At 38.2% G+C, this 20774-nt stretch overlaps 1 protein-coding gene across 1 annotated transcript; it reads right to left on the reverse strand.

Moving 5' to 3' along the window:
- Window positions 1-945: 945 nt before the first annotated feature.
- GHRHR (growth hormone releasing hormone receptor) lies at window positions 946-20331 on the reverse strand. Its single transcript, XM_010076771.1, has 13 exons — window positions 20275-20331; window positions 15697-15802; window positions 14969-15076; window positions 13602-13702; window positions 10839-10936; window positions 9111-9243; window positions 7569-7722; window positions 6679-6739; window positions 5964-6033; window positions 4873-4964; window positions 4035-4164; window positions 3122-3163; window positions 946-1068 (listed from the first exon to the last, which is right to left on the reverse strand). The coding sequence occupies exons 1-13, from the start codon at window positions 20329-20331 to the stop codon at window positions 946-948; spliced, it is 1275 nt and encodes a 424-aa protein (XP_010075073.1).
- Between the last annotated feature and the right edge of the window lie 443 nt (window positions 20332-20774).

Below are 20774 nucleotides of genomic sequence, written 5' to 3' on the forward strand. Positions count from 1 at the left end.
AGGAAAAGGGAGGTAATTCCACTTCTCTTTATTATAATTCCTGTTGTTTAGTTGGACTTGGCAGCTCACTGGAATGTCCAGAAGAGCAGGCTGAAAATGTATCGGACTGACAGCTCTCACTGTTCAGTACAGTTTCACTTTCTTTGCTCCTTTCCAAGCCCTGATGTTCCCACCGAAGAGGTTAAATCAATCCATTTATCTACAGGTTACAACCACCATTGGGGGAAAAAACAAAACAAAGCAAAAAAACCCAACCAAACGAAGCCCCTCAAGTACAAACACTGGGAATGCAGGTTTATTTTCAAGCTTCTGAATGTTTTACAGCACTCGAGAGCAAAACCAGTCTCACATTAGAAAATACTTAGCAGCACTCCTAGCAGTCTCCTAGTCCATCTCCTGTGGCTCTCATTCTCTTTCCGTGCGAAAGTTCGCTTTTTGTTTTAATTTACCAGCAAAGAGTTATTCCTTAATGAACTTATGGAGCCCAACACCTCCACTTTCTGCTACTTGGCTATCAGAAATTTTCTAACCTGTAGCTACTGAAACAACATCAGAACGTGACAATATTTTGGGTTTTATTGTGAACTTTGAATCTTTTTGCATCTAAAGAGACAATATAAAAAAACCCCAACAATATAAGAGAGCTTTTGAGTCATTGTGTTGCCTTTTGACAAACATTCAGCTTTTTATTTGCATGTCTACTGAATCCAAACAAGGAAAAAAGCTTGAACAAGCTGGATAGACTCCAACTCCCATTGCACGAGGATTGAATTTCATTTTCCAGAGCTGGTCACGCATGGTGTCACTGAAGGGTACTACTGGTGTCCTCTCCCTGGACACATCATGCTGTATTGTTCATCAGGTTGTTTTTCTTTTTTTTTTTTTTTTTTTTTTTTTTCCTAATCAGGCTTTTTTATGTGATTACTCCAGATCCTGAGGCCATTTTTAGCACACAGATGTGGTCATTTTTACTCCAGAACTAGACGGCACAGTCCATCTCGTTCTCCTCCACACCGGCATAAGTCCATAGCGCTTACCATGCCACCTTCGGCCAATCTCCATTTGCACCTCAAAAGGAAAGGACAATGGCATTCTGTGGTCAAATACTGCTGAGGAGCAGGCTGGTGGGAAAGAAACAGTGGCTAGAGAAGGGGGAAATTTAGACCTTTCAGTCCCAGTTAGCTCCTCTGGGCTCCTTTCTAGCTGTCCATCCCTCAGCACTGATGAAACCATCTAATATGGCCAGCTCAGAGCTGGCCTCTTGTGTTGAAAAGAGTAAATGAACCTCACTCTTCCTTTCAAGAAGTGAAGACATACTTTATGTGAGCCAGGCCAGTCCTGTGTTCCTACTTAATTACTACGGGCCCAACAATCAGAGTTTATTATTAGAGCTGTCACACAGTTAAATAAATGAAAAAAGTCCATTTCCAGTTTTAATTTACCTGGTTTCATTTTCTACCTGGTGGTCCTTAGTCTACCTTCCTCTACTGAACTGCAAGATGATCAGCACTAAGCAACTTTCTCCCATCAAAGTAGTTGTCCTTTGATATCTTTATGCGTAGTCAAGTCACTTCAGTCTTCTTCTGAGAAATAAAAGAACTTGAGGTCTCTAGCTCTAGCACTGTAAAATATTTTGTCCTTCACTAGAATATTTTCTGAGCTATTTTTTTTATCTCTTCTCCCATTTTTTAAAATATCCCTTTGAAAATTTATTCCCACAACGTTCTCACCACATTGCCTACAAAATTAAACACATTATCTCTACATTCCTTGCTCTTCCTCAGTTGCTGAGGGATGTTGTCTTTTTTCCATCTATTTCTAGAACAGTATAATCTGCAGCAAGACTCTTAATCAACACTCACCAATTTGTGGCTGAGAAATAATACTGCTTTGGTATTTAAGACGGTGAGGTGAAAACTGCCAGCAAAGAGAAGACATTTACTTTCTGTTGTTGACGACTATATATGCCATGCATTGGTATGTTCACAGAAACATACAGTGAGTCCAGACCAACCAATAAAGCTTGCTTTCATGCCTGATTCCGCTTTCACGTCTGATTCTTATTTGAAATGGATCTTCCCAGTAGTTTAATAGGAAGGACATTTTTGCATTTCTAAAGCACTGAATTTCTAAATTTTTAAATTTTAAATTTCTAATTCTAATTATAAAATTCTAACTCTAAAATTCTAATTCTAAAATTCCAATTCTAAGTTTCTAATTTCTAAATTTCTGAATTCTAGATTTCTAAAGTGCTGTATGTCTGGGATGAGAAGCTGAATACCGTCAGAAGACATTAGGATTATTAATAGACCAGTGAACAGGAGTGTCAGCTGAACACAGGCATCATTAGAGCAGTCAAAAAATTATAAACTCAACAAAAAGGCTAGAAGTGTTACCATATTTGAAGATATTTGTTTTAAAATTTCAGATATTTCTGACAAAATTAAGTGTAAATAACCATCTCAGCTACTCTGTACTCAGAAAGGAGGTTGAAATTCCAGGTTTTCAACCCATTCTAAAATATGGAGAACAAGCTGTTATGTTGCCTATATAATTAATTTAAGATGCATTCTTATCGCAACATCTAGACTGTATAAATGGACCTGGATACTAAACTAAATGGAAGGATTTCTGTCCCATCAATAGTAAAATTCTGACACATGTTCTATATAGAAAAACAGATTTATCAACATGAATAAATACTAGGAAGCTTCATGAGCATATTAAAAATACTAAAAAAATATTTCAGTATTCAGCAATCAGCAGAAATTTATTTTTTTTCCAATTCTTTAGTAAATAGAGATCTCTTTGCATCACTGTGGCAGGTTGTACTTTCAGATCTGCACCTAACATGGGGTTTCCAAGCCCTGCTATAGTACAAAAATGTGCAGAAAAGGTAAAAAAACCTTGATGGAACAGTGAAGTAGTAAAAATTCATTTCTCCACTAGATGGCTTCATTCCCATGAAGATAATTGAAATGAAATTCAACTTCATTGATTCCCATGTTAACAGACAATCCTAAGAAACTAAAAGTTTTTATTATCTGCTTGTATGAAACAGATTATTAACTCTATATATTTGCCAGTGAAAACAATATTGTAAAGGATATAATTTCCTTACCTCTTGGTTCAGGAAACAGTAGAGAACTGCTACAATAAACCCCTGAAAAAGAAAAGAAAATGGTTGAGTGTTAGCACAGTTTGAAAAAGCCACTTGCACTGACTTCCTGATGGCACTATGCATGGGAATTAATGAGTATCACTATAGGTTGGAGGATTTTTATAAATTGGAATTTTTTTTAAGTATGTCAAATAAAGTTTGTCAGCTAGACAATCAACTAGTTAGTGGCATTTCACAAAAGTCAGTAATGCGATACGAATTCACAGGAACAGATGATGTGGCAATTGAAGTTTTCCCATGTTATGCTTACAGAAGTGTAGCCTGTTCTACAGCCAAGCACTCAGTCAAAAGTCATCGGCTAGAAATTTCCAGCTAAGAACCATGGCTATTGTGATGTCATCTCCCAAATTACTAAAACCACTGCATTTAACAAAAATAATCTTAATAGTTTTATGAATCCATTTTATTTTAAATCCTTCTTTTATTGTCTGCTTATGTTACAGTTCAGTAGTAGTACTTTTTATTGAAGCTACTAACAAGCTTTTTTTGTGAAAATTATCAATCTCAGCTTTCATTTTCCCTCTGCATGACCCATTTTATCCAGGTTTCAGTATTTGTTGCATATTGTTTGCATAAGGCCAAGGGAAATGGGCAAAGAGAAATAAGTTTGGATACATAAAAAATATAGGTCCATGTAAAGTGTGAAACTTATAAAAGTGTCCCTAAAATTATATAGATTTAAACAAACTTACATATATCTCTTGATATATGCTGCCTTGCTCATCACTCAAGTAGTAAAACCCCTGGAGAGTATGTGAGAGGAGCCCCAGTAGCTGTTCTAGTTGTCATGTGGACACTAGATTAAATCAGAAAATCTACTAAGAAGGAACTGAAGCCTCTAAAGTAATTTTACCTGAAAAGATCCAATGCAGAGCTCTAAGTAGAGCCGAACCCCCAGGCTGGTATATTCAGGTAGAAAGTTGAAGACAATATAATGGGTTCCAAACAAAGGAATTAGAAGCAGAGTTGACCTTGAGAGACGTCTAGCACAGGACATGACAAGAAGTGGAGTAATATTATTTTCCTGAGTAAAGACTAATGCAATATGCAATAGTAATGAACAGAAGCTAAAAAGACAATTTAAATATCTACACGTGAAGTTCATGTCTCTTGGGACTACAGTGCTGAGAAGAAAGTATAACGAGAAACTAGCTGGAAATAGATTTTTGATGTTGATTGCCTTATTGGCAATACCATCTTCATGGCTTGTCTCATGGTATTTTGGCATTCTGTCTTTCTGAATGAGATTGCGGTTCAGGAAAACACATTTTTTTGCCCCATTATAGCCATTGAAAATTTTATATTTATTTGCAAGTAAATACAGAGGAAGTAATATACAGACTCCCTTTATAGTCTACATACAGGAGAAGGCATCTGTAGAGGGCCCTAAATCAGAGATCTAATACAGATTCAATGAATGGTTTCCCAGTCTCCCCATTGATTATAAATAGCAAACAGATATTTGAACTGATCTGAATACCGCATGTTTAGATGGCCAATATTAAGTGAAATGAGTCTCATCCTTTGACTAGTTTCCTTGGAAATGGGGTGAGGTTGGGAATTTCTAAAATGTAATACCAGCCAAACAGAGCCTGTCTGTGACAGTGGACAAGTCCTTCCCTATTTAGAAAAGGTGACATAAGTTTTTATTACTAAAATAGTTAATTTTAAAAAATTATTCCATACACTACCTGTACTGAGAAGAGTTATTGAAGTTGATCTGTCTAGGGTCTAGTTTTTTCAGCAAAATTCTGATGATGTTGACAAAGAGGACAAAATTGACCTGTTCAAAACATTGGGGGGGGGGGGGGGAAAGAAAAAGAAGAGCTTGTTTTCTAATGTACAACTTTGCAATCAAAATCTGTTTTTTCAATTCTGTTATTATATAATTTGTGCAATTCCAATTAGATGAGTGTAAGATTATTAAAGTCACTCCTGTTGACAGCATTCAAGCATCTAAGTAGATTGCTTTCTTTCTCTAAAGAAATAGCTGAAGATGAAAATCTGAGAATTTGATTTTGTTAAGCAAACTATTTTTGTCAATAGCTTGTGTGATTATTTTTTTACTTTTTTGTGGTTTGTATCATTTTTAATCTCCTTTGAGACGGCTCTTGCATTAAATTCTGGCTAATATCTTTAGACGTTATTAGTAGAATTCATCTGACTAAATATAGGTATCGACAATAAGGTGTCTGCATCCGAGCTGATCATCCTGTTCTCCCTTTGTAGTCAACAGAGAGTCACCCTGTATAGTCAGCAGAGTCTCAGGTGGAGCTGGGGACGAGTCATCTCCTCCAAATTTACACATCTATTGTAAATCAGGTGAATCACATACCTAAAGTTCATATTTCTCTGTGTTGATTCTGGAGAGGGCTGAAGAGCACTAGCTCGGCTCCAAAGATAATTAAGGTCAATCCTAACTTACAAAGCAAATTTTACAATTGTAATTTTTCACAACTTTACCAAAGTCTGTGAAGCTGCTCAGTTTTCCACAATAAGAGTTTCTTCATCCGTTGTAAGGATGGCTTAACCTCTCACTTGCCATTAATTTCAACCAAATTGACAATTCAACGAAATCTTTCATTTCTGTGAAGATGTTTGCTTGGGGCAGGGACCAGGCACTTCTCTGCCTCTTTTTAGTTTGCATTAAACACAGGGAAGTCTACAGGAGAAATTCTACCGTTCCTATTCTTTCAAACAACATTTCAGCAAATAGTAACCAGATTTTAATATAAAAGACTTTTTCCTTCTAATTAATGTTGGCAAACTCACAAGTACCTACCCCAACAGAAATTATAATAGGCCCTTTGATTAGCCACCAGTATGGAGAGCCTTGATTAATATCCCAGCACCTGAGAAAATAACAGTAAGGTTAAAATAGTCACGTATGTAAACACTAAAATCAATACACCACTTAGCAGCGTCAGTGAAAATCTGAAGAGAGATATTTTAGTGGAAGTGCAGGTATAGCACAACCAAATATTTAAGCTCTGCTTTGAACAGGACTTACTCTTTACAGATTATCCTACTCTTTTCAAAAAGAATGAGTGATCCTGATGTGTTAAGTGACAGCCATGGATGCAACAACTCTGACAAAAGACTTAAACAGATGATGTCATGACTGACACAAAGTTACTGGGTTTTTTTTCAAAGACAACTATTTAAGACACGAAATATTTTGTCTGTGTAAAATAGTGAGCGCTTCAGGCTTCAGAAATATCAAAAGGTATTTTGCAACATAAACTCCTAAAATTTTGCTTTCTTACTTTCTATATCTGATTAGAATCTCTTTTTTCTTGCAGCACAAATAAATATTTAAATTTCCTGTGAAGAAGCCCCAGTATCATTACCACAATATACTCTAATGGGGATTGTAGGTAGGTACATATACTGATACTATATTCCCATGTAATTGAAATGACGTAAGCTATCATCTCTTTCATTATTTTACAAGTATAACCCAGGAATCTAGAATAATGTAGGAAATAATGACTTACGCTGTGTCCTCAAAGTAGAACTTTGCTAATATCCATATAAGGGTGAAAAGCGTTGGAAAACCTGTTAGCAGTTAAACAAAAACAGTGGTTGTCTAATTGCAGCAATTAATCCACATCTTGTCCACTGAAACTCTGCAATGATCACTCATTTTCAGAACTGGAATTACCCTTTGTGACCTGTTCATGTAACACGAATTGCTTTAGGCTCATAGTATAAACCTAAATAAAATCTCCTAATACTCATAAAGGAATGGAACAAGTTATAGCATTGACTGGTGTTCGTACATCACCGTGAAGACTTTGCACATGATATAGTTCTGTCACAGGCCTGAACTTGAAGCATCTTACTAACATGAACACCATTCACCCAGGTGATCTCATGTGAAGTCAGCACTTGCATGCAGAGAACACATTAAAACCCAATTTTATGTAATAAGTGTGCTTTTTGCATGACAAAATATTGAGGAATAACATTTACCAAAACTTGAAATAACATAATATTAGCGTTGAACAAACACAGAATGTGGTGCAATCTAGCTTAAACCTTCCTAAAAAGGAACAAAAAAACTCCTAAAAAGGAGCTGGTATAGTTCCTTAAAGGTGTCTAGTTTTTTTAATGGGGAAAAGAAGGTTAACTGGACTGGATGTCTCTCTGTGGGTTCCTAAATGTACTGAATTTTCTACTTATTCCATAGAGATTTTAATAAAGTACTTATAAAAAACCAGATCGTTCCTAGCTAGTATACATGTAAAAATAAAATCAAAGCAATGCCTAAGCTGGGCACTTCAGTTAGGCAGCCTAGATTCCACATCCAATATTTTTGACAGGATGGATAAAGCCTTTTGTAACATCTCACATTTTATTAATTCCGTGTAAATGCCTTACTTACCCCAGCCAAAGAGAACAAGCCACCAAAAATATCTTCTCCCATGAGAAAGGGATGAGAGTAGCAGGCAGTTGAGGTAAAGAGCCTCTACCAGCAACCACATGAAATTTGTCATCATGAAGTAGTGACAGAAAACAACGGAGATCTTGCATTCAGTCTAGGGAACAGGAAAGTCATAGTTTAGGCGTTAATTTTGGATATGTGTGCATCATTCGCGGAGGTCGTAATTCTGTCTGAGATCTACAAAGAAGATGATCTTGCAATTACATGCATGTTTAAAGAGCTTCAAACGAAATACGGCTTCCTGAATAGTAAGGCTTTAACCATCCTTATACCTTGGAATCTCCACTGTATTATCTTTATATTTCTATGTTAGAAATATGACAAATGTGCTGCCTTCAGTGTACTCATATAAGGTATAAGGAGTCAAATGCTCTATAGCCTTTGGACAAAAGTTCAAGGACCCACTTTCCTATTTATGATCAGTTTTAAATTTTTGTGTGGTGGTGAGCAATACAGAAGAATCATCCCATAAACCTCTGTGTGAAAACCATTGCTATGTTGCCAGTATTGGTGGCTGGACCAAATCTAAGTTGATTGTCCAAGTACTTTGCAGTCTTGTCACTTACAATTCAGAACTTCCAGTCAGAACATGAAATCCAACATTTCCAGAAGAAAGCTCTTTTAAAAGTTGTGTTATGTGGCATTCAGAGATCTTCAATTTTAGGCTTCAGATTATAAAAACATAACAGTGTAATCATACTAACTTTTTTATGGCAAAGTCTATATCTGATTTAGAGTACTACAGGATCACGAACTGATGCATTCAGAACATAGAAGAGCATGAGGTGCTCAGTTATGGAAGCTAAACATACTGAATAAAATAATTATATAATTTTCACTACCAGGTTAGAAGGGGAAAAAAAGTAAGCAGTAAAAAAGAACAATAAAAAGTAAAACTGCTTGGCAGTGGTGAGGCCGCACCTTGAAACCTGTGTTCAGTTCTGGGCCCCTCACCACAAGAAGGACATTGAGGGGCTGGAGAAGGTCCAAAGAAGGGCAACGAAGCTGGTGAAGGGTCTGGAGCACAGGGCTGATGAGGAGCGGCTGAGGGAGCTGGGGGGGTTTAGTCTAGAGAAGAGGAGGCTGAGAGGAGACCTCATCACTCTCTACAACTACCTCAAAGGAGGATGTAGTGAGGTGGATGCTGGGCTCTGCTCTAAAGGAACAAGTGATAGGACAAGAGGAAATGGCCTCAAGTTGTGCCAGGGGAGGTTTAGGCTGGATATTAGGGAAAATTTCTTCACTGAAAGAGTGATCAGGCATTGGAACAGGCTGCCCAGGGAAGTGGTGGAGTCACCATCCCTGGAGGGGTTCAAGAAACGTGTAGATGTGGTGCTTAGGGACATGGGTTAGTGGGTTAGGTGGTGTTGGGTTGGACTTGATGATCCCTGAGGTCTTTTCCAACCTTAATGATTCTATGATTCTATGATTCTGTATATAGATGGTATGTAAAAATATGTATCCTGCTTCTCATGTACTTACTGTAGAGAAGCTGCAATGATCAATGTCTTCCTCTTGGAAAAGGACAGCATCCTTAATGAAAATGGCAACAGCTTTTAAGATAAAAGTAAAAAAGAGCTGTACATGGATATAATTTCTGGGACAGCGAAGCCTCCTGGAAGAAAAGAAGAAAGGTTCTTCTGAGGTGGCTGACTTGTGCTGGCAGTAAACCTGCATTTGAGGAATGATTTTTACTGACTATGGCTAAACCACTCCCAAGAACAAGTATGAAGAGATATCCTGGATTACCCAGTCAATTTTCTCAGTGAACTGGGTAATGATTATTTAGCAAGATTTTTTACACCCTATGCCATGGGTGAGTTAAATTGCAATAAACCCCTGTACAGACAGCATTATCCAGAGTTAAAGAATTCTTCCTTAGTTGACCAAATTTATGAATTAAATGGATGTAGATAAGAGCTTTAAAATTATTTGGCATATCTACTTTAAATTCTCAGTTAATTCCGGTTAATATTTGACTGTTATTAAATACAGGCTTTTGGAGGAGTTATGCACCTTCAACTTTATGTTTTCATTTGGAGCTGAAGATTTTAGCTAATAAGAAAAGAGTTCCATTAAAAGCTGAATTCCATCCAGACCCAGTAAGCTCAGGGTCACCTAATCTTAAAGTTTATTTAGAGCGTGCAGAATTTTATTACTGAACACAAATGCCAACCCATTGTTAACTATAACTTTCCTCCCTATTGCTAAGTTTCTTTACGTCCATTGTTCTTTCTTTCCCCTTATTTGGGCTGGTTTTTTCCCTGAGGTCAGAGTGGATATCAATAAACATATCTGTTGAACTCCAGGCATGAGCTAGGAACCAACAGAGGTCAAGAAACTTTCCCTAGAGAAATTTGATTCTCACAGCATAATAATAAAACCCTTTTTTGTCCTGCACAAATACAAGACATAAACAAAGGTTAATAAAATAAATCCTGCATGGCAGCAAACATCAAATATACATTAAATGACAAGACAAACAATCAGTTTTACTCTAGATACTCTGAATTATACCTGAAAATGCCTAATAGCTGGATAGTTCAGTAGGAATGAAGTCTTACTAAACATAGCCAAATTCAGAGCCTAGCTTTCAAAACAGGTCTTTAATGGTAAATGTTTCAATAGTAATATATACAGTGCCACAGGAACATTGATTCAGAATGTGCATATTCTTCTTATTAGTACAAAATTCACTGAAGCCATAAAAGGCAAGCACACATAGTTTATAAAAAAATATATTAATTCCAGATAGAGCAAGCAAATTGATCTATTGGTTATTTAGGATCAAAGCAAGTTGCTGACTTCTGCTGATAGACAGCCAGGGTTTGTCTCTCAGTTCTAATTCTTCTTATGTCTGTCTCTCTCTGATCACTCTTCACTTCTAGCCTCGAATTAATATTATTAAATTAATATCGCCTGAAATTTTTATTTTTATGCTTATAGAATCATAGAATGGTTTGGGTTGGAAAGGACCTTAAAGATCATCGAGTTCCAACCCCCCTGCCATGGGCAGGGACACCTCCCACCAGCCCAGGTTGCTCAAAGCCTCATCCAGCCTGGCCTTGAACCCCTCCAGGGATGGGGCATCCACAGCTTCTCTGGGCAACCTTCTAGATTTCTGTCTATATAACTTTCTTATGTTCAATGATGCCTCATACAGACTAAGAATTATTTAAAAAAATGAGGTCAGAGGATGACTTTACATACCTAAATGCAATAAGGACTGTCACGGCAACAATGAGTGAGGTGATAGATACACTGTATCCTACCGTGTAGATTATCTTTATAGTAGAAAAGTAGGATTGCTGTAAAAGAAGAGAATTATTTGTCACATAACTTGCAGCCAAATGACAGCTGTTTTACTGATTCTCACAGCTTTGCTTTGTTTGGTGCTTCCAATCTGTTCGCATCCCTGGCTGCCTTTTTCTTCCCTCTTTTACCCCACAGCAAAATTCAGCCAAGACCATTCATCACATTTCTTTTGTGAAGACCCATTCCATAGCTTCATGGATACAACCCAGTCTGATTAAGAAACATATTGATCTGGATGGTTTTAAGCTCATTCATAAAGCCATAAAAAAAAAAAAAAAACAAAAAAAAAACAAACAAAAAAAACCCTAGTCTTCCACTAAGGCATTGTAAAAATTCTTATATATTTTTAAAACCACTGCATTTTATGCTGTGTTTTCTCCACAGCAACAGTAGGACAATCTTACTGGCTGCTGCATGATGGATACAAAATTCTGTCAGTGTTTCCTTACGTTTCTCCACCCTCCTTTGCTCTGGTACCATACTTAAAATTTTGCCATCTATTCCTCCTTTCAATTTTTATTGTGCCGTGATTTTTTTTCCTGGAGTTGTTTTTTTTCCTCTTTTTTTCTTGCTTCCAAACTCAATTGTTGCTTAGTCAGAAGGTCAATCAAAATCCACCCCAATTTAAATGGCACCCCTATCAGACGTAATCTGAGTGAGGATAAGCTGACTTCAACTATCACACATGGAAGCAGAAAATAGAATGAATAAACTCTAAACTGCAAATCTTTCCCTTCATTCTAACACAGTCAGTCTCTTGGGTCCTGTTTCGGTGTTTTTATATCATAAAATCTACACAGCTGTGCAGTGCACTGCTACAGTTCACTGTGGGGAAGGACAGATACTTGTTTGGAGCCTTTAGGTGTCACTTAAGGCATTGTAATGCTGACATTGGGGAGGATTTGTTTCATTTATTTCAGGTGCTTAAAAATTAGCTGCCTTCGTATGAGCAGCTGAATCTAGAGTTAAATGAGCAGTGTGAGCACACGGACACAGGACCGTACTGTTTAATTGCTAGCACAATCCTGTTTTTTTTTTATTCTGTTCCTTTTTTTAGTTAATGGAGGGAAAAAAGCACTCCCTAGAATTCAGTTCAATTCATTGTAAGATAAGACCTTTTTGCTTTTGCAAGAAAAACAATTTATCATTACACCAGGTCAATAGGTCTGGTTTAGTAGAGAAAAACCTTCGGTGCTGAGGGCCCTACATCCATGTTTTGTGCATTTCTGAGTAGCCAGAGTCTAATCCTGTGGGCTGAACTTTTATTATTATTGGTTAGAGCACATGAGGTACACCTTGCATTTGTCTTCCAGGTTGAACTGTGATTACTCATGCACCTGTGATTACTCATGCTCAGTTCCAGCAAGACCTCAGAGAAGTCCCTCCAAGCTACAAAGCCAGCTAGTAAGTCTGGAAGGCACCACTCCACCAGAAATCAAAGCTGTGCTTAGATGGCAACCTCCACTTACAAATCAGAGATGAAAACCACAGAAAATAATCTAATTTTCAAGTGGATAAACCTACAACGGAGGATTTTACCTTGAGGTAAAGTGTGGGTTACTACTAAGAAAATTCATGGACTCATTTAAGTTTGTTTTTACACCAGAAATGTAAGGAAACAATAAAAGAAGGAAAGGAAAAGAGGAGCTGCATTTCAGTCTTAAGTGTTTATTTATGGAGAGCAGCAGGTACTGTGGCTTGGCGGCTGAAAAGGAACTTTGAGTTAAACAGCATGATAGTAGGCAGTACAAAAAGTAGCGAGAAGACAAGAGAAATATCCCCATGATTCTATAAACTAAATTATCTCTAGTAAGTTAAATGGACTTCATCAGCTACATTATAAATGCTATTTTCGTTACAGTGTATAAAAAAGGATAGTATTCACCTCATTTGTACCTATAAAGACAAAAGTGCAGGGGTTAGTCTGTACAGAGGAAAGGTAGAGATCTGGAGTTAAACTAGACAACTAATTTTTAATCACTTAAAGTGATTCTTTTCTCTGGAAGAGGAATTACAGGAAGGTAAGCACAAATAAACATGTGTGTATCTTAATGAGAGATCAAGCACTATTTTCCCTGTATATAAAGTCTCCGAATATCACCAGTTGTGCAAATTTAGATGAAGAAATATGTCAAATTCTGATCTGCATTACAAAATCTACAGATTTTGAAACTTTTATTTTTCCTTGCAGAATTAGATATTTTATACTAGACAGGATGAGAAACCAGAAAGTCCTTTTGTCCTTAGATATTGCTGAGTTTGGAACAGTGGTGTTATAACAGCACATTCGCTGTGCTGATGCTGTGATACCACAAAATCATCTCACTGACTGATACTATTTAAATGTCTTAATTCATGTTTTATGAACACTTTGTGATATTTCTCTGGTTGTTATATCTGCAAGCAAGTTCAACAGAACTGCATGATTGTATGGAATTTGCAGCTGGCTTTATTTTTATTGCACTCTTATACCTGAATAACAAAACTCCCTTAATAATTCTTGAAAATAGGCGACTAGAGTAAAATTTGAATTGCATTCCATACTTGGCAAGAAATTTCAGCTTCAGTAGAGTTTCCCTCCCCAGTGGTCTTCAGGAATAGAAAGGAATCCTATAACGTCAGCGCACCACTCAGATGTATTTATTAAATTAAACTTACTTCTTCAAGTGGAATCTCATCTTCTACTGGACAAGCAATATGGTAGGGAGGGAACGGGTCAGACCAGCCTTTCTTTGTGCAGTTCCTTTTTACTATCCCATCTGAAACAGAAAGGTGTTTTTTTGGTTTTTTGGGGGTTTTTTTGGTTGGTTTTTTTTTTTTTTTTTTTTTTTTTTTTTGCCAATGAAGAGCCACAGAACACCGAAAATAAAAACCAGGAGATCTCTTACTGGTACAAAGGTTATACCAGGAGAGGATCATCTCAATTGGCATCTAACAGAGTTGATAGGACATTTTGTATGTGTAGGTTCAGGTGGTCAGACAGAAAACTTTTCACTTTATCTGGAGACAAACAATGGGAAGAAGTGAGAGAACCAAGGTGACAGAGGTAGAGGTGGGAAGGAGTAAGGAAGAAATCATACCAAGGACAAGGAAGTCCATTGAAGAAGATTGGGAAGCACTGCTCCATCAGACTTCTGTCTTGTTCAGTGCTCGCCCCTCTAATGTATCCCTTCTAGCTCCCACCTTCCTTGGGGCTTACTCTTTCTTTGCAGATCAGAGGCTGGAATAAGTATTTTTTTCTATGAGGACAGCATGCTTCCATAGAAAGATTTATGCGTCAGACGAAGGATAAGTAAGGGAATCCCAGGGCAGGAAATGAATCCGCACAGATGAAAGGAATTTTCCTTATCCCTCATTTATAACTAGCATGCGTTGGGTGAGGCAGACGTTGGGCTTTGCAGTTTCTTTTTCTTGTGGAATTGCCAAATCTAGGTCTTTCCTGCAAGATTGTTTCATCCTTATAGGCTTGCAATTTGTTCCTAGCCCTATTTGCCCAGAGAGTAAGCAGTCATGAAGGCATTGGTGTGCAGAGTCTTACATTTGACCCAACACGTGCTACTTCAATGACAAAATTCTGCTTTGCATTTCCAACCTTGGTTTTAAAGAACAATCACATTATTCATTCCTCTGCCTTTCATTTCGTTCCACATTAATCACAGCATAAATCTCATAAAGCTCACTTAAGTTCTGACCTAGGCAACCCCTATACAAGCTTTATAGAAAACTCACCCAAGCAGCTGATCCCAAAGCCTGTGGAAACCAATGGAAATCACTCCATTGATTTCAGTGTTCCTTGGCTCAGGGCCTCATCACAGACCATGGGATTATATCCAGTTCTGGATAATGTTTAAAATATGAAAAGAACTGCTAAGCTGCCTCAGATCCTACTGAAATCTTTGCAGTAATGCTCTGATCCAACTAGAGAGCAGGAACTTCAAATGTTTAATCTTCACCCCATATTTTTAGAAAAGCTCTTGCCAGACATGCAACCCAACAACAGGAATACAACTATGAGAGCACATCACCTGGCTCCTTCATGAAGTGAAAGAGGATGTTTGGACATGGTAAGACAACAGTCTCTCCAGCGTCTGCCTCTGGCCAGCACAGTAATTTGTCCCAAGTTCTCTTGCAACCTCAGACATAAAGTGAAATATGTTTTTAAGCATAATTATATTTGAGCAACTTAAAAAATAAAAAATTAAACTTCGACACTCCACTCTTTATACACCTTACAAAATAGTTTAGACACAATTTTTATTCTATACTGAGAAATAAATACCTCCAGAGGACTATTTAATCTGCTTTAGTTACACCCCCTATGTTAGATTGTGATTGGTTTTCAGACATAATGCAATAAATGAAAATGTATTGTGGAAATGGGAGGGAGAGAGATGCTGGAAGAAAGACCAGATGACAGCACTTGTTAAGGGGTTACCTTATTTTTAAAGACCAACACACCTTCATACAGCAAGCATGATGCCATCATAACATCCAGTTGGGGAAGGAATAGGACCAGGACACAAAGATTCACTCAGATAGATTGACTATCCATATTTGAATGAAAAAAAAGTCTTGAAAAAAAAAAAAAAGAATTAAAAGGAATGGGAGTAGGTGGAAGAAGAGCTGACCAGAGAAAGGGAATGTGGGACAGTAAGTAAAACACTCAGACATACACATTGGCAGCATGGCTGTGTCCTGACTCTGGTAGGATGCCTCCTCTCTGTCACTCTTTTCATCCCTCACACATGAATACCTGATGATGTTGTATTTACACGCTCTTCTGGGTTCTCCAGACATTCATCCTCCTTTTTCTTCAGCTCTGTCACAAAATTACATTCTGGGTGGACATTCCCAGCAACCTAAGGGGAGAGGAGTTTCATCTGATCATCAGTAAGAATAGGAAGAAGAAGAAGAAGAAGAAGAAGAAGCAACAGTAGGAACTTTTTGGTTACTTTAGTCCTTAGGTAGACTTGTGCTTACATGGAGACCACGAGAGAATTAGAAGGGATCCAGAGTGCACTGGCCACCAAAGGACAAACTCTGCAGCAGGCTGTTACACACCATGTGGGTGTACCCACTGTGCAGAAGTACACACATCTATTCTTTGCCAAGAAAGCAATATGTGCCTTGTCCAACCATAGCCATTGTCCCCAGTCCCAGAAAGCCAGTTGTCATCAGAGACACTCTCATCTTAGCTCTACGCCCTGGCCTCAGTGTGCTCTGAATTTGTGAATATAGACATAAAGACACAGATACACACAACAGAAAATAAACTGAGGGCAAGACTTCCATGGTGAACAGGTGGCTGGCATATGGCTCAGTTTTTGTTCCACCCAGGGATGATTAATATTCAGGGATTTTGGAAAATAAATAGCTGGCTTTCGGTTCATTCAGAGGGCAGATCATATCCATTCCAACAAGCTGGTGTTTCCCCTCCATGTTAATGTCCGTATCTCATGTTGGTCTGCAGAACATTTGAACCACATATTGGCTAACAACTTGAGGCTCTCAGCCTGCTGGAGAATACTGGATTAACCACACAGCCTTTGCCTTTCTGGGGTTTGGACCCTGGCGGTTGAAAATGGCACGTCTCCACATGTATGCCCTTCAAGGAGCTAGGCTGCTTCCCATTTGCTGCACTTTTAAGAGGATGTGTTTTTTCTGCCACACAGACAGTAAGTGCCATGGATCAATTTAAGGCAGCAATAAAAAGGAGGGCCCCATACTGAAGGCTGAATGAAGTTTGATGTATGTGAGAGGAAGGTAACGATGAATGGATGGAGCAGAGGCCAGCCATCGCCTTAGCCCCAGGAGGTGGATATTTGATGTATACGTTGCCTCAGTGATATCTGCCCTGAACAGTAAAAATAGGTAGTCTAGGGAGCCACTCAATGCCACTAAGATATGCAATGGTAGGCAAGATGACAAAAAATTGGCATCTGTCTTGAACATCTTTTCTCACTGGACATCTCTTCCCATGCCAGCATATACTCTTCCCCTCTTATAGTCACCCTGGACAATGGAAGTCATCTATGCTGAAAAGCTCACTACCCATCATGTACGGCAGATATTGAAAAAAGTAACTGTATTAGTCAGCAGAAAAAAAACAATCATCCCATTTACTGAAAAACTATTTTACAACATTCTCTTGGTTTGGTGAACTGTGCCCATGAAAACCTCAGTACGCAGGAAATGTACCCATTTGCACAGTCCTAATTTATTTCTCCTGGCAAAAAGATGTTTAGATTTTGCCTGTGAAAACTGTCTTTGCTTGTTCATGGCAAGAACAAAACTTGTTTGGCTTATTCACTAGTCCATGAAACCTTTTTTTTTTTTTTTTTCTCTTTCTAAGTCTCCAGACTTGTGAGAACACTTTGCCACATGCATCTCAAATAAAAAGGTCAGGTTGATCAAGTACCGGTATTTAAATTATCTTCCTTCAAGAAGGCCTGACCTTAAGAGACGCTCTCACAGCTTATATTCAAATCAGCACTAACCACTGCTTGAATAAACACTGAGTGGAAGATCTGCTATGACAGAAACTCAGGCAAAATAAACTAAAAAGCTTTGTTCCACCCCTAGGCTGTGTTATAGATATATCCATACCCCTAGAGCCTTTGACTAACTCCAGCAGACACTTATACTTTCCAGACAGCTCTGAATCCTATTCCCAAACAAGATTCAGAATCAGGTTCCAGACTGCTCTGAAAACATCTACAGACTTGTTTAATCTCATTTTTTACCTCCTTCCCTTCTGCCCACTTCTGGAAGCATCAAACAATGGGACAGAGGTATGAGCCATTCTTTAAGACAATAATAAATGTCTGTATGTGTGATTCAGCTTCCTTTGGTGTCTACACCTACAGAGACTTCATTATCTCACCTAGTCATCTTAGGTTCCTTCCATAAGTATAATAGAGAGATGTTCACATTTTTGTGCACAGATGAGTTGAATTATATATTATTTTATATGTTTACTTTTGGATGAAACAAGCTACGGTTTAGGCTCAATTCACCAGGAATCCCCTGACCAGTAAATCCATGGCTGCTTTCTAAATTTGGGACTGAGTCAGATGAATCCCACTTCCTACAGCTACTGCCGTTATGCAGGCACGTGCACAGACCATTACAGCAGAGCTATTTCACCTGGGGGACCTGGTAGCAGCCTTCCAGTGCTGAAAGGGGGCTACAGGGCTGTAGGGATAGCATGAGGCGTAACGGCTTGAAGCTGAAAGAGGGGAGATTTAGATAAGATATTAGGAAGAAATGTTTTCCTGTGCGGGTGGTGAGGCAGTGGCCCAGGTTGCCCAGAGAAGCTGTGGATGCCCCATCCTTGGAGGGGTTCAAGGCCAGGCTGGATGAGGCTTTGGGCAACCTGGGCTAGTGGGAGGTGTCCCTGTCCATGGCAGGGGTTTAGAACTAGATGATCTTTAAGGTCCTTTCCAACCCAAACCATTCTGTGATTCTCTGATTTCCTCAATGTTCTTTTCAAAGGGGCAAAAATGTTAGGAATTGCTCAACAGGAATCAAAATAGAAAATTTTTTTGAGGGGACCATAGCTAATACTTCAGGTTGTCCTCCTGAATAACTTAATACAAAAATCTTCTTGTTGATGAGGAAAATTAACTGCAAGTGAAATAAACACTGATATGTTCCAAATAGAAAATGCATTTGCAGTTGCTGTATCCATCAGCTAATGTATTAAATGGAGCTGTGTGGAGTCAGCACAACCACCAAAAATCAAGCAAATGTTTACCCTTGTCAGAGGACCACTACTGAAAGGCTTGTTAATGTGATAAAAATAATAATAATAATAATAACAACAAAAGAAAACCCTCTTCCAGATCAGGCACTGAAGAAGGACATGAGATGCACACATAATAAAATGAACTTCTCTTTTTTAAATTATTCTCACTGTTTTCATAGCATCATGCAATATTTGCTGCTTGAATTATGCTTTTTTGTCTGTTTTCTCTCATATACAGCAGCATGGCTCACAATTTGCATTCTTTTCACATTACAGGAGGCACCATACAAGCAATGACAGCAAAAAAAGTCTTAGTTTATGGAAGCTGAGAGTCAGCCTCTTAAGCATTTAGAACCTCTCCAAAAGTTGAGTTCAGCTCTTCCAGGGAAAGCAGACTGTCAAGTTACACCCACAGTGAAAACAGATGGCTGGATTTCCACTATTTTCTACTCAAGTAAGAGCTGTTTACCTATTCTATATTATAAAAAACTATGCAACACACTCTAGGAGTTTTTTAGTATATGCTTACACACAAACTTGCTTTTCATCAGTGCGTAATCGTATTATAACCAGTATAACTTTACAGAATAAAGCACTATTTCTCTTGGGTGAACGGGACAGGTTCTTACAGAGAGACCCTCAGTGATTTTATTAACTGCTAGCACTGGATCCTGACATTCTGCTTATGAGCAACCATATTTCTCTGCTCACAATACAAGGAAGGGGAAATAGTCACACAGATGGTACCAAGGAAACTGCAGCTTCACATCAGTAAAAGGTCTTTTCAGTCATTTCACTGGGTTTTATTTCTCTTATCCCACAAGGAACAAGCTGCTGTGCCACCCCTCATGAAATGCTCCTTCAGAGAAGAGATTTACAGGGAAGAAGAAAAGATACAGCAGAAGGAGCACAAAAGGAAAATGATGAAAATATTACTCTGAAAAGCAAAGACAATATCCTTTCCCCACTTTTCACAAACATTTCCTGATATCTGTGTGATCCCAAATGCTGGCTTGCTAATCATTGTCTAAAGCAAAATATCAGCAAGACTTCTAGGCTTTTTAATGGATTTGGATATTTGCAGTTCTGCCATAAGCATCCCTGCTGGTTCAACTCATTCACTACCTGTAGCATCTCAGCTGTCCACATATTAAATAACATTAACGCTACCAACAAGGCAGTTGAAATTTTAACCATTAAGACAGCATAATCTGAAATTTAAGAAAACTATTAAAACTCAGCTGCTCTGGTGTAACAGCTCTTCTCCAGTTTCTTTTTCTTTGTCTTTTAAAACCTACACACAGAAAAAGGAGGGTTCTGACAGTTGTGTTGTTTCTCCTTAGTGAGTGTGTGGTAAGACAGCAGTGAAATATATTGATATATAGATCCTACAACATGTGTCCCTTCTGCTGCTGTTCACACTTTTCGTAATATCTTGCCTTGTTTCACAGGAATCCAAAACAAATAAAGAGAAAAGAGACTCATGCAAAAAGTAAAGCTGTGTCTGACCATCTGCTCCAAGAAGAAAACGAACAATTATTGAAAAACAATGAAGGGAAAGCTTTTCTTCATGCAATTACTTACAAGCACTGCCAGACTCAGGGTGTACAGAGCACAGTGGTATAAAGCACTAGAATTCATGTTCCGAAGGAAGACTGGGACTTCACTCCTTTAACCTTTCTTGACATCTTTCACCTGCTTTTTGACTTCCCTTTCTCTTACCACTTGCTGATTTGAAGCATTTATCTTTTCCACAGAAGTGACGTAACAGTACAGTGAAGCGGGAACTAAATATTAACAACTCTCTAAGCTGTGTTTAACCTGCTTTCCACCTTTTTTTTTTAATTTGCTGTGTGCTCAAAGACTGGAATGGATGAATCGAGTGATCGATCCCAAGATTATAGGAATCCTGTGCCTCCTGGCAAGACCTCTGTTTCTTTCTTTGTAAGGCAAAATGATTCTAGGAGGGATGGACAGCTCTAAATGTTGCTAATCCTGCATTAAAGCAACACAGCTGGCATATGAGAAACCCTCTCCTAACAGTTATTGTTAATATCAGGTTTTGTATGGGGTATAATGACCAC

This window comes from Pterocles gutturalis, unplaced genomic scaffold (assembly GCF_000699245.1).
Source record: "Pterocles gutturalis isolate BGI_N339 unplaced genomic scaffold, ASM69924v1 scaffold1793, whole genome shotgun sequence".
Lineage (NCBI taxonomy): Eukaryota > Metazoa > Chordata > Aves > Pterocliformes > Pteroclidae > Pterocles > Pterocles gutturalis.